Source organism: Orbicella faveolata, unplaced genomic scaffold, assembly GCF_042242905.1.
Source record: "Orbicella faveolata isolate gen_17 unplaced genomic scaffold, um_ofav_v1 contig_13, whole genome shotgun sequence".
Taxonomy (NCBI): domain Eukaryota; kingdom Metazoa; phylum Cnidaria; class Anthozoa; order Scleractinia; family Merulinidae; genus Orbicella; species Orbicella faveolata.
Window position 1 is genome coordinate 21,329,083 of NW_028301540.1, and position 13,851 is coordinate 21,342,933.

General features: G+C 39.8%; 1 protein-coding gene and 1 non-coding gene across 2 annotated transcripts in view; one reads left to right on the top strand and one right to left on the bottom strand.

Annotated features, from left to right (window-relative positions):
- The window catches only part of LOC110051205 (tetratricopeptide repeat protein 21B-like), a 29,135-nt gene that overhangs the window by 8,985 nt on the left and 6,299 nt on the right, over window positions 1–13,851 (top strand). The window contains exons 15-38 of the mRNA XM_089285053.1: window positions 170–299; window positions 474–559; window positions 818–889; window positions 1,386–1,506; window positions 2,114–2,211; window positions 2,814–2,878; window positions 3,630–3,719; window positions 4,280–4,363; window positions 4,647–4,719; window positions 4,987–5,097; window positions 5,626–5,678; window positions 5,748–5,833; window positions 6,413–6,539; window positions 7,659–7,724; window positions 7,887–7,989; window positions 8,843–8,953; window positions 9,492–9,573; window positions 10,145–10,227; window positions 10,340–10,407; window positions 10,928–10,990; window positions 11,809–11,907; window positions 12,240–12,300; window positions 12,625–12,750; window positions 13,262–13,375. Of these exons, the coding sequence (XP_089141179.1) occupies window positions 170–299; window positions 474–559; window positions 818–889; window positions 1,386–1,506; window positions 2,114–2,211; window positions 2,814–2,878; window positions 3,630–3,719; window positions 4,280–4,363; window positions 4,647–4,719; window positions 4,987–5,097; window positions 5,626–5,678; window positions 5,748–5,833; window positions 6,413–6,539; window positions 7,659–7,724; window positions 7,887–7,989; window positions 8,843–8,953; window positions 9,492–9,573; window positions 10,145–10,227; window positions 10,340–10,407; window positions 10,928–10,990; window positions 11,809–11,907; window positions 12,240–12,300; window positions 12,625–12,750; window positions 13,262–13,375 (2,172 nt within the window). The remainder of the gene's footprint in view (window positions 1–169; window positions 300–473; window positions 560–817; window positions 890–1,385; window positions 1,507–2,113; window positions 2,212–2,813; window positions 2,879–3,629; window positions 3,720–4,279; window positions 4,364–4,646; window positions 4,720–4,986; window positions 5,098–5,625; window positions 5,679–5,747; window positions 5,834–6,412; window positions 6,540–7,658; window positions 7,725–7,886; window positions 7,990–8,842; window positions 8,954–9,491; window positions 9,574–10,144; window positions 10,228–10,339; window positions 10,408–10,927; window positions 10,991–11,808; window positions 11,908–12,239; window positions 12,301–12,624; window positions 12,751–13,261; window positions 13,376–13,851) is intronic.
- Window positions 11,225–11,297, bottom strand: Trnas-uga (transfer RNA serine (anticodon UGA)). The gene has a single exon. It is a non-coding gene; the product is annotated as a tRNA-Ser (tRNA).

Consider the following 13,851-nt stretch of genomic DNA (forward strand, 5'->3'; position numbering starts at 1 on the left):
AAATGTTTCAAGACTTAGTGGGTTTATAGCTAAATTGAAAATGTACACCATGAGCTCCAAAACAAAAAGAAAAACAAAAGCAAATTAAAATTTGGTTACAATTTTCTATGGTGACACTGTTGCAGTGTGACTTCTTGCAGTTAACATAACATAATTGTTTTGTTTTCAGGCACAGAGTCCTGGCCAACCTCCACCTCCTCTTCTTAAGCGCTGTGCTGCTGTTTTGGATCCACTGACTAAAAGTGTGCCTGGATTACTGGAGGGACTCTATCTTATGGCTAAAGTCAAGTACTTGTCAGGTAAAAAAGTGTTAGGAAGAAAAATGCATCAGTGTTTGAGGTACGAAATTAGCCAAATTGTAAGTGAGTTGTTTTTCCAGTAGGCAGATTTTTTAATGAATAGCTTTCTGCTGAGTTTCTTAATAAACTTATTTGTCATACACACCGTATGCATCCTGTCGACTTTTATATCAGGGGAAACAGATGCTGCTAAAGCCATGTTGACTCACTGTTTAGACCAAGACCCAACTTTTTCAGATGCACATCTTCTCATGGCTCAGGTAAGCTATAGACTGAGTGACATTGAAATATTTTGAAGTAGAATTGTGAAAGTCACTACTGAACTTGTCATTTAAGCATTTCATGCATGATCCGGTGAGGCAATTGTTTGGACCTTAGAGTGATAGTATTTTTCTTAGCAACTGAGGTAATGGGATGTAAAGGCATCTGCAACCTCATACTTTTTTCCTCTTCACATTGCCAAGTTTGCACATTCTTTTGCAACGAAATGTAATTGTGTTAACTAAATGTATCAACAGATTCATCTCCAGCAAGGTAACTTCAAACTTTCAGAGCAATCTCTTGAAGTTGGACTCAGTTATAACTTTGAGGTGAGTCACCGCTGCACTTACCTCCTTAGCATGGTTATCTGATAATTCTGCTATACATGTGAAGCAGTAAAGAGGACTTTGATGCTGACCTTCGGCTAACAGTAAGGAGTAAACCTGAATGAGATGATCACCCATCGGGGGAAGCTTACTCCAATCTAGAAGCCATGTCAGTATGTACCACTATGTGGGTCTCAGTTTTACCCTCTTGCTTACATCCTTAGTTTACTAAGGATTTCGTATAATTTGAGATGGAGACCTCTTTAGTGTAATTATAAATCAGTATTAAAACCAAATTCTTCCCCTGAAATGGGATTGGAAAAGTATTTTTTTCGGCCTGTAAAAACAAGCAAAATGGTAGGAGACCATAGTTCACTGAAGGACACCTTCCCAAAATATTTTACTTTGACAATCCCCTCTAACCTGGAAATAACCGCTATTAAACTTTGACCAGCTGTCACACATGTGGTAACAAGCTTGCGATTTGTGCTTTTTTCAGGTGAGGAACCATCCCTTGTATCATCTTATAAAAGCTCGAGTGCAGAAGAAGATGGGCCACCCTGACGAAAGTGTGAACACCATGCAAGCTGCAATGAACCTGCCGGGAGTAAAGAAAGCAGGTATGCAAACATTGTCATTGTAAACAAGGTCACCCTCGATAGTGTTCTAAACAACCTAGGGAGAGCTGTGAATTGTTCTCCAAACAAACAAGCTGCAGAATTGTAAAAATGTTTAGAAAAATATAGCATTTTTTTGGAAGAAATTACTCTGCACCACAGTCCACTAAATGCACTAAATTCACCAACATCAGCGATCTAGACATAACTCTGGGCCACTAATAAAAACGATGCAAATGGCAGATCTTCTCTGGCGGACTTTAAAACTGTTTCTTGTTAGTTGAATGTTGTTATTCATAACTGAGACATACATGATGGCGAGCTGTTTATATTGTTAAGATCCAAAGAGAGCCCCATTTTCTTGTTTGGTGGATTTTTGCAAAAGTTGAAGTTTTTGATTAAAGTGGCTTTCATTCAATAACCTACCGGAACATGTTATCGCACCTAACGTACAGTTACTTCAACATATATTTTTTGAAAATTAACGTACCTCCTCTAGAAGGAAGGGGATCATGCTGTGTGTTAAGTATATGAAGCTAAAAACACTTTCGTTAAATAGGATTAAAATTACCAACAATTAAATCGCATTATTGTTTTTCATTTTTCATAGCTCCCAAGGCACAAGGCAAGAAAACAACAATAACATCTAGTGACAGAGCAGCTGTATTCCTTGAACTCGCTGATGCTCACATGGAAGCTGGACAGTTGGTAAATTAGGATTATTTAATGCTCACACCGTTTTTTACCCTGGTGAAAGTTGATCAATCCTGGAAGATCTTTGAGGATATTCTTCAGAAACTATAATTTTTAAAGATTTTGAGAGATCCTGCATGATGTGACACATATTCTTGATGTTCCTGCAAGGATCTTGCAACAATCCTGAGAGACAATTTATTGTAAGATCCTGATAAAATCCTTGCAAAGATCTTAACAAGGATTTTTGCTGACAAGTTTGGGAAATCCTTACTATATCAAGGATCTTTGGCAAGTCTTTGAAGAGCTTTCAAGGTCGTCAATGATTTTGCACACTCATCAGGGTAATTCACTCTGTCGCCGTTCATGCTGTTGGTCACTACTAAGAACAGGCCACATTGCTTTCCCCTTCTCAAACTAATTAACAATTCAGGAAGGAAGGAAATCATAACCATAGATTTTTACTCATGACAGTGTTTGACAACATTTTCAAACACCTTGAAGTTCGTCAAAAATACTCCTCTACGTGTCGTATGGAAATGTGGTCAAACACGGTCTTTTGGTCTTTCGTGATATATTACATGAAATATTCAATAAATTGGTTTCTTATTTTGCAGCACGAGGCTACCAAAGTTATGCAGGATGCCTTGCATGAGTTCGGTGGCACGCCTGAAGAAGTCAGGTTAGTAGTGTTACGCAAGCACCTCACCCCTCACTTCTAATTCTGATTGCTTCTTAGTTTGCATGACTGACCAATCCTTAGAGTAGAACTGGTTGCAGTTATTTGACTTAAAGGCGCTATGCCAGTTATAACGTATCTTGAAAACTTTAGTTTTACTTTCTCTAGGAGGGTGGTTCATAATCTTAACTAGAACTATGTGGTCGATGATGGTTCATTATCACCTCTGGTATTTTTCTTCAGTACTTTCCTAATCTCGCCATGTCATAAGGTACATACGCTCAGACATTCTCCTCCCATCCACTTCGATTTATACTGACCAGGGTTCTTACAGAGTCCCATGACTTTTTCTTCCCCAGAAACTTTTCCTCATTAGGAAAATTTGTAATTCTCAAACTCATTAACAATTCATCAAGTTTAAATAAAGGAAGTCATGGCCGTGACGGTGTGTGGATATCTGATCTTAATTTACGATTTTATTTCTCCGTTTTCTCCTTAGTTTTAGCATCGATTGAGAAGATATATCAAACACTCAAGACAGTGTTTGGCCACATTTCCAAACACCTCAAGGTTCGTCAAAAATACTGCGCCGCGCGTCGTTTGTTCAACTCTCTTCTTGGTGTGTTTGGAAATGTGGTCAAACTCGGTCTTTCGTGTTTGATCTATTACTTATAAGATGCCCCTCAGTATGAGTGCAACATGTGAATAAAGTGATAATATGCTGCAACTCACTGTCATTTGACCGTGTCATCAGGGTTCAGATTTCCAATGCAGACCTGGTGTTAAAGAACGGTGACACGGAGCAAGCCTTGACTATACTCAGGCAAATTACTCCAGAACAAAGGTTTGTACGTTGTGCTTTAAATTTTTCTCGTGTTTCGAAATTTTTAAATTAGTCAGATTTGTATTTTGGTTTCTTTCTCGTCATGATTTTAATACTGAACAAATGAAAATGAGGATCAAACTAGCGTAATTACACCAGAAACAAGAATTAAACAGAGTGACCTGTTTTCAGAACGTATTCTTTATTTTCAACTGGTCGTGAGCCATATATGTAGTAGAAGTAAACACAAGTATGACCTAACTAGTAGCAGTGCTCATTAATTACACTCATACATGTAGCTGGAGTGTTCGACAAAGGTTGTGTGCTCATTTGGTGGTTTTCGTAAACTTGAAAAAGTTTGTTTGTTTGGAACTTTGACATCAAGGTTATCGAGTAGCTCCACGCAAATCGTTGGAAAGTCGGGGGTAGAAGGAAATAGGGTCATTTGTTTTGAATTGGGTGACAAGGCATTGTTTAATTCGCTTCCTGACTTATCGATCGAGCGATTGATTGATTGATTGATTGATTGATTGATTGATTGATTGATTGATTGATTGATTGATTGATTGATTGATTGACAGTTATTACATCAAGGCTAAAGAAAAGATGGCAGAGATCTATTTACATCATCGTAAGGACAAGCGGTTGTATGCCAGCGTTTACAGGTGAGGTCCTAATCGGAAAGTTAAGGCAGGAATCATCATGAACTAAAACAGTCCATCGCAATTGTATCTATTTTTGTTTTGTCGAAAGTCGACATCATCAATGCCGAGTTGTTGAACATTTTGTTACTATAGAGCAACCTACAAGCATGTTTGTCAAGAGCCAGCCGGACCTATATAGTCTGCCTTTACACTGAAAAGAAAAAATGGAAACAAAGAAGATATTCCAATTACTCTAAGTGCACTAGCAGTGAGCGAGAGTTATTCTTGAATTTCTTTCCTGCAGAGAACTAGTCGACAAAAATCCAAACTCTCACACGTGTTTGCTGTTGGGAGATGCATACATGAGTATACAGGAGGTGAGTGTTTGTTCTTCGCTTAACAGTAGCCTTCCCAGACGATGCCGTATTTCAAAGAATTTGTGCTTCAGAAAGTCTAGGGAAGGAAAGTGACGTCTTTGGCAGCCCTTCATTCAAAAAAGCCGAAACTTTTCCGTATCTTACATCCAGAAGGAAAGCTCTCAGAATCTTAATTCAAGGAATCTGAGTGTGTGATATTTACTGATTTGTTTGTTTGTTTGTTTGTTTGTTTGTTTGTTTGTTTGTTTGTTTGTTTGCTGAATCAAGCCTGAGAAAGCAATTGAAGTGTATGAGACAGCTCTGAAGCGAAATCCAAGAGATGGAGCACTAGCGAGCAAAATAGGCCAAGCGCTGGTCAAGACACACCATTACGGCAAGGTTGGTGCTTCTGGCTTGTTTGACGATAATTCGTCAAGATTGGGTCTGCACAAAGTGCGAACCCGCGAGTCATGCGAGCCAACATGCAAGCCATTCCGGTAAGCCCTAAATAACATTCTGGTTAGCCTAAATAGAAGCTGGTTCCTGGTTAACCTAAAAAGCTCTCCCCGCCTCCCCGCTTCCCCCCACCACCACCTCTCCCAAGAAAGTTGGCTTTGTTAACTTGCGGTCAGTTCAGGTAGCTTGTGGCTAGTTGGGATTACTGGCTTGCATGGCTCGCTTGCCTGTTAGCCCTAATAACACTCCTGTTAGCCTAACTAGCACTCCGTTTAGCCTAAATAGCACTCTGGTTAGCCTAAGTTAGCTTGATTAGCTTGTGGTTAGCCTTTTTATTAGGTTATGGATCCTAGCTCGCATGCCTTTTAATACCTCGCTGACTCGCATATTAGTAACACTCGTGAAGATTTCCCAGTTGTTGTTGACGTTCTTTCTTTGCTAAATACTGAGGTCTTTCATTTCGTTTTGCAGGCCATCAACTATTATGAAGCTGCCTTGAAAACAGGACAGCAGAACTTTTTAAGGTTGGTTTACCTTTTGACTACGATGCGTAACTTAATAAGTTGCCTTCTAAAAAGTGTTTCTATTGTCAGGTACGACTTGGCTGAGCTGTATCTTAAGCTAAAGAACTACGAAAAGTCAGACAAGGTTATCAAGTCAGCTCTGGAACAAGAAAAAGGTGCGATCTCTATTTTATGTTGTGTTGCCGTATTGCGCCATATCGTTACATAATTGAAAAACCCTCTGGTATAAAAAACGCATGAAAGGTTGATACTACTTGTAGCTAATAAACTTAAAGTTCAAGTTTATTAAAGAATGGACGGGAAGGTTGGCATAAAGTTTGTTAACTATACAAAGTTCGTTCTATCCAGTGAAAGTTATTACTGATCAGAATTTTATTTGAGCGGTTTTCAATTGAGTATTGTAAACCCAAAACCAATGGACAGAGACAATACAGTGAAATAATCAAACACGTAGCTGACGCGGAGCGCGGAGAAGCACTTACGTGCAAGCCTCGTAGGTTTTAGTTTTATTTGTGATTGGATGACAAAGTGGCTGAATGGCGCGATTTTTTTTTTTTTTTTTTTTTTGAGCCAGTCACTTAGCGAGTGTCAAATCGGATACTCAAGTGAAAACCATGCTAACTTATCCCGTTTTTGTTTAATTTACACGCTGATATCTAATTTATTTCTTCTAATAGTAGCATTTACATCGTAAAACCTCTTGTCTGACTCCTTTCATTTTTTTTTCTCTTCAGCTAATGACCTTCCATCTCTGATGGAAGAAGCGCGGCTTTTGGAGCTTCAAGCCCGTGTTTATCAAAAGTCTGGCAATGTCGAAGAAACCCTGAAGACCCTAACTCGAGCCAAGGAGGTTCAAACCAGGTGAACCACCGCTAACATAATATGTCCCATTATTCTCGCATTTTTATTTGTTCTTACTTATAATCTGTTAGAGGACCGTCGTATGTATAACGTCATTAACACTTTTGTGTTACTTTATTATTAAAAGAACAGATAAATTCCATGTTGCCGTGCGTCTGTTCACTAATAGATCACAAATGACGTCAAAATGTGGTAAGAACATCAGTGACATACTTGGCTATCGCCTCGTGTGCCACTTTTTTTGTCCTTGCCACATTTTGACGTCATCTGTCATCTATTACTCAACAGACGCACGGCAACATGGAATGTATTTGTTAATTTCACACTCGCGCCAGACATTTCGTCCGAGGACCGCGCGCAATCGCCAGAAGATACGGATCTTTTTCGTCGAGTAGACGAGTGCCAAGTCTGCCCATCCTTTAATCAGAACTGCTGGATTGGATCTTGTCTAATCTAACTATAACAAAATTCTTCGATTCTGATTGGATCTCCTCGCACCTATTTGTCGCGTAATTAGCGTCGATCACGTGGGTGTCTATTTACAGGCATTTAATTACAACTTTTTGTAATTGGGTACCTACTCTATTCGCTTGTCAATTACGTTTACTTCAATGGCTCTCTCCTCACTAATTCCCAATTGTTTGTAATTTTATGAAAAATACTTCTGACTTTTTGGCTTACAAGAAGTTCTTAAAGACGGCCTGATCTCAAATTTGTTATTGGTGCGACCAGTTAGTAATCAAACTTCGCGTCGTACAACTCAGAGAGTAGTTTTTTCATAATTTCAAATTGGCCGCGCGCGCAGCGCACGTCTTATTTTTAAATTACGCGCACGATGAGTCGCCCCGGAGTGTACTTTAATCTGCCCAATTACACTCCGACAAGACATCATGTAAACTTGTGACCAACTTTAAGCAAGTCACTGACTCCCTACTTAGTTTTTGAGAGGTAAATCCAAAGGTTCTCGTTTTGTTTTATTTTGCGGAACCAATCTCTTTTTGTTTGCGGCACATACGAGTCAACTTGCATGAATCAGGATATTCCCTTCATTCAGTTGCAGGAGTAATAAAAACTGCATCATTAATTCTTGGTAATTGTATCGATATTTACATTTGACAGGGTTTTGAGAAGAGTTGGTGTGGAACAGCCTGATGCGGTAAAGGCGCAAAAGTTACAAGCTGCAAAGTAAGTTTTTTCCAAATTATAATAATTCATCTACGTATAAAGTTCCCAGTAACTTTTCTGTTACTCCGAGGTACAAACATGCACGAGAAGTGTGCTTGAGCTTGTACTGATTTGTGTTTTCTGCATTGAACAATATCTTTTTTTGTTTTTTTTTTTGTACAGGATCTGTGCAGAAATGGCAGAACTGTCCACCAGTGCAAGAGAATATGAGAAAGCCATTAATTTCTACAAAGAGGGGCTGACATACGATGATACTCACATACCGGTAAGAGTTGAGAAAGTTATATGCCCTGGTAATACGGACTAGTTTTCTGTAGAGTGCTATTTAGTAATAACTCCACACACCAGCCAGGACTGGCAACAACAGTGCTTGCCAGGTGGGTGCGGATTGCTCTCAGCTCATCGACCTACAATCCCGGACAAAAATAGTGGGGACAGTTGAGCTGGATCACATGTCCCCCACCCCCACCCCACCCCCCAAATCAATGTTGGAAAATGTTGCGGTTTTTTTCCGACAAAAAGGGAAAGAATCACCTGATTATCAACGTTGTTAATGGGGAAAGGGGGAAACTTGCTTAGTGTCCCAACTTTTTTGTCTGAGATTGTAGGATCGCACACGTGCTTTTTGATTTAAAGTCAGTGAAGGAGACAAGTGATGTTTAGGGCGCGCGGGGCGGGGGGAGGGTTGAATTGTCGTCATTCTGTTGACGTTTTCTTAGCATTGTCCAATAATTGAAATCCGAACGTTGGCTTGTCACAAGTGTAGTTCATGCTCTGTTAAATCTCGATCTGGAGACGAGGTTGCAAGAAAAGAGCTTTACCTCCTTGACGAGCATACTGTTTCGTTTCATTTTTCTCCTGTCTGTTTATCCTCCATCAGTGGCTTCTAAATTTCAAAGCCTAATGCTGAAGATTAGATCAAGAGATGTCGCATTGAAATGCTGTATTGTCAACAAGAGCGACTCGCTTGTTATTGGGATATCTTGTGATTTTCTGTTCAGTTAATATTTTATTACCCATATGTTCGTACAACTCTAGCTTAACACAGATTTTTATTTTGTTTGTCTGTCTGATTTGTAGCCAAGCCTATCTGTATGTTGTTCTGTTTATTTTAACAGTCCATGTTGGCTCTGGCCAGGCTGTATTTAACAGTGGATGATCTGGATTCCTGTCAGCAACAATGTGTCCAACTTCTCAAAATGGACTCGGAGAATGACGCCGCCACTGTTGTGAGTACATCCATTGACGTGCCTTATGCCTGTCTTTTTCCAGGCTCATTTTTTGCGCATGGCAATCAAATCAATACAGCAACTATTTGACACCAGAGATTGCTGTCAGTGCACCTTTGGTCATACAAAACAAAACCTTTATATCAAGTCAGGTCCAGTTAAGTACCCGCCTTTTTTACCCAACGTCTCACGGTCGTTCATGTTCACGTTCACGTTCACGTTCACGGTCGTACAAAAGATATTGTTGCAAAATATTAATACCTAATCGTGCCTTTCTGGTGCGCTTAGGCAGCATTTAAGGCGAGTGTTGATATCGTAGCCATATTAGGTCAGTGACATGATATCGCAGGATATCAGCACAACAGGCACGACTTCTGATTGGCTGATACGTAATTAAAGGTGGACCTTCACTGTTTGCTTCATGCCAAGTGGCACTTAAGGTCTCAAGCAAGACTAGGGAAATAAACGGATACACTTCCTCTTATAATTCCAGTACGTCTCTTCAGTAGTTGTAACAGTTTTTCTGTTTGGTTTTCAGATGATGGCTGATTTAATGTTCAGGAAAAATGAATACGATTCTGCCACTTTTCATTTCCAGCAATTGCTGGAGAGAAAGCCAGGTATTGTTTCTGTTGAGATACTTCACCCCTGTACCTTCTATACTGTAATGCAAAGAAGCAGTTGATAGTCGCACAGCATATGGAGATCATAATGTTTGTTTCAGTTGATCATGTCTAGTTTACAAGTCCGTTAAGAATGATCATCTTTTGTACAACATCATTAAAATGTTAAACAGAAAGATGACAGGGCTGATTGAAATCATGGATGAGTGGATATTATCTCGATTTTCCATGAAATTCTTAAACCTAACAGTGAAAGAACAGGAGGTCAATGTGGAGGGTAATGACATCTCGGGCGGGGAGGTCCCTTCCTTCCCTCATTCTCCTTCTCCTCCTTCACCAAGATAACATGGCGTCAGGATATTATGAGCACCTCACTTCATTTCAATCTGCTAAGAACCTGAGGTCTTTCTCCAGTATGTCGGCTGCCTCTCCGATGTTTCACACCAGAACTTTCAGGTTTTCATTATTTAAGAACAGCTCAAACAGGAAACTGGAACATGACAAGAGAGTAGTTAATGCACGACCGCAGATCGGAAATTGTTTTCCAAACTTGCTTTCTTGATTTCAGATCATTACAGCGCTCTGGCCCGCCTTATCAATCTTCTCAGAAGAGCAGGGAAACTGGAAGAGTGTTCCAAATACCTCGAACAGGTTTGTGTTGAATATTTTTTTCTTTTTTTTTTGTAATTCTTGAGACAACCACCCAAAGTATTTCCCTTCAGCGATATCTTTAATACTTGAAAATCACCTATTTTTCGTCCAGGCTGAAAGTGCTATACCACGTGCAGCAATGGATTCTGGGTTAAATTATTGCAAAGGACTCTTTCACTGGTAAGATTATGTACAGTTAGATGTCGTGTTTCAGTCAGTATCTTATGTTCTAGGATAGGCCGAGCCCGCAGTTTGAATCGGTTACGATGTTGCTAAGTGACATGACATACTCGATGACGTCAAGCTATGATGACAACTTTCGGGCTCTCGTCTTAATTTTTTATTGGCTAATGAGAAGCAGAAGCTGCATTATCTTTTTATCGACACGGTTCTTACAATCTTACTCTGTCGCTATATTTTTCATTTCCACTGGTCAGTTGGTTTGTGAAAATGGGCTAAACCATTGACCTCTGTTTGTATTTACTTGTAATGGATGTCACAAAAAGGGTCGGTGAACAACTGCAACTTGTTTGCAAAGTTTATCAGATTGCAAACAACTATTCCTTAAAGTTTATCATCATGGAAAGATCTGAATAAAAGGACTGTTTGAGTGTAAACCCTTTTTGATAACAAACAAGACAACTTCTTCCCCTAGTGTTGGTTAGTTTTGAGTCTTACAGATTTGTGTGTTCTGATTTAGGTACACTGTAAATCCCACGGCAGCCCTAAAACATTTCAATCTATCAAGGAAAGACTCTATGTGGTAAGGAATAACTGTTTGTTGAAGTACGGTTTGATGTTGTTGTTTATAGTGGTCAATGCGCTTAGCTACACCTGGCTAGTTCACAGGCATGCCACTTAAACTGAAAGAAACAAATATATCAACTAAACATAACAGGCTTAAAAATCCCAACTGGCGGGACGCAGACCAGTTGGCTGTTTACAAGCATGACCGAGGAGTTGAACTAGGGTCTACCTAGAAACAACTCCAGCTTGGTGGTCAGAGCGGGACTTGAACCCGCGACCTCCGGATTTCAAGTCCGGCGCCCTAACCACTCGGCCACGCTGCCTCCTAAAAAACATCTGTTCTCAGTTTTCTTTGACGTAATAACTTTTTATAAGCGTGGGCATGCAGTTTAACTCACTAGCCAACTGATCGACCGACCGATCACTCGTCCATCCGACTTTAATGCGTCCCCCAAAACAATCGTCTGTCCTTCCTACCGTCAGTCCTTAGAGTTAACCGGCTAACTTACAGACCGACCAGACAGACGGACGGACAGATGGACAGACGGACGGACGGACGGACGGACAGACAGACAGACAGAAAAACAGGTAGACGCACGGATTAATGTATTGATTGAATGAAAATGAACTAAAATCGCTCGAGGGATCGTTTTGTTACAGGGATTAAAACCCATTACCAATTCACGCGCATAGCCTCATCCACAAACTCATCAATTAACCCGTATACCTCTTCTATTCTCACCTGTCTACCTTTACTATTTTAATTTGATACTTACCTAATTTAAGACATGATCTATCTACAACACATAGAAATATATATATTGTTTTCATCAGGGGCGAGTATGCTGTGTACAACATGATCGAAATATGCCTCAACCCAGATAACGAGACATTGGGCGGAGAAACGTTTGAGGCGGTGGATGGCGATGTTAGGTAAATATAAGAAGTCTTTCCTGCTTGGAAGAGATCACTGATAATTGTATTCAGTTTGTTCCACCCCCAATGCCTCCCCTCAAACCTACACTTCGATTAGCTACAAAACATTTTCGATCACAAACAGAGTATAGTCCTTAACGCTACCTAAGCGAGAAGATAAACACGGTCATTGTAAGGGGGGAGGGGGAAGCGGGCGAGTGTGGATTTAAAACCCGTCTTGAGAGTTATGCCGAGAATTGTGTATGAATGTATATGAACGTGACAACATTGGTTGGTAGTTATTTTCGAGCTTTTTCACCTAACCTGTCACTTTAAATTTCTTTGCATAGTCAAAACGAGAAACAGGATTCAGAAATGATGGCTGTACGCACTGCTGACAAACTTCTTAAGGTAAAAGTATTTTTTGCTTGTGTTGTTTTTCCAATTGGTCCCATTTCTTTTTTTTTTTTACGATATATCCATTGGAACAGTCAGCTAACAACAAGCTATGTTGCTTTAAATTGGCTTAATTACATATTGTTTCGTAAAATACTTCAGCATTTAGCTGCAATGAGTTGCATTACTTCTGGGGTTTTGGTTTTTGGACCAAAAAGAGCTTTCAATCACATCCTGAATACGTTTTGTGACAGTTCTTAAGAGCTTTGATCCTTCAGTTAGTGACGGTGCATGCTGTTGTTTCCTGCTCAACACTGTGTGTGAATTGTGTTTTCACAGGACTTCAAGCCCAAGGGGAGTCCCCTTAAGTACCGCATACTGGAGAATAATGTTCTGATGGCCTTCAAGACAAAACCCAATGTGGAGAAAGCCTTGTCACAATTCATGGAAATTGCTACCACAGAGGTATTTCACATGAGACTACGCTTCAGTTGTGGACTTTAAAATGACCTAGTGACAGAGATCTGCTCTGTTACAAACAATGCCTAGAGACGGGACTCTCACCCACGGCCTTATGTAGCCCTCTGTATGGTAATTTTTGGTAGCTGTTATCCAGATTCATATTGTCAACTGATGTTGAAAGTTCTATTTATTGCTCACGGAGCTTTTTCCTGGCATCACAACAACAGCATTTATTTGTACTACACGAAAAAAGACATGGTTTCATAGAAAATACATCAAACTTGCTTTCAAGAAATAAGAAACTTTATCGAGTGAAGTGTAACTATCGAGCTATGCAATCACGAGTGGAAGTTTGGGAAAACGAAAACTGAAGTGTTTTGGGTGCTTGTTTACATAGTTTTGTCGAGTTCTCCCAAACTTTCATAATGAACAAATAGAGGTTTATCCCTGATCAGCATTCACCTTAGTCGTTACGTTTTGACAGCATCAACTTATCATAGCGTTCTCTCCTTAGCATGACTGTGTTCCAGCTCTTCTGGGCATGGCAACTGCGTACATGTACTTAAAGCAAACACCGCGGGCTCGTAATCAGCTCAAAAGAATCGCCAAGATGAACTGGAACTCAGAGGTAAAGTATAATTCACTGTCCCATTACTTTCACTTAAACCCTGATAAGCCCGGTGTTCACTGGCGATACAAGCATAAAAGAAAGCACAAGAGTACTTTCACACACTGAGAAACAAAAGCTTAAAGAAGGATCAAAATACTTTCATCTTTCCCTTTTGCTTAAGACTGTTATAAATTCACGAAATGGTCCCTTAATTTATGTAATAAGAACTTAATTAGCTCTAAATAAATGATTAAAAGCAATTTCTTGAAGACAGTCCACACTGCAGCTACATTTTTGCACATTTTCAACGATTTTCGAGCCAAACTTGAACCTTTGAAAAACTGACATCCTGAGGCTTTTTCAAAAATCCATATCATAATCCGTTTCCATCCTCGCCATCGTTAGCCATCCTCACTTCTTAATGGGTGGTAATCATTTGCCGAGTACTCCTCTACGAAATAAAACTATTATTGTTCAGCTTCCAAAGATCGATG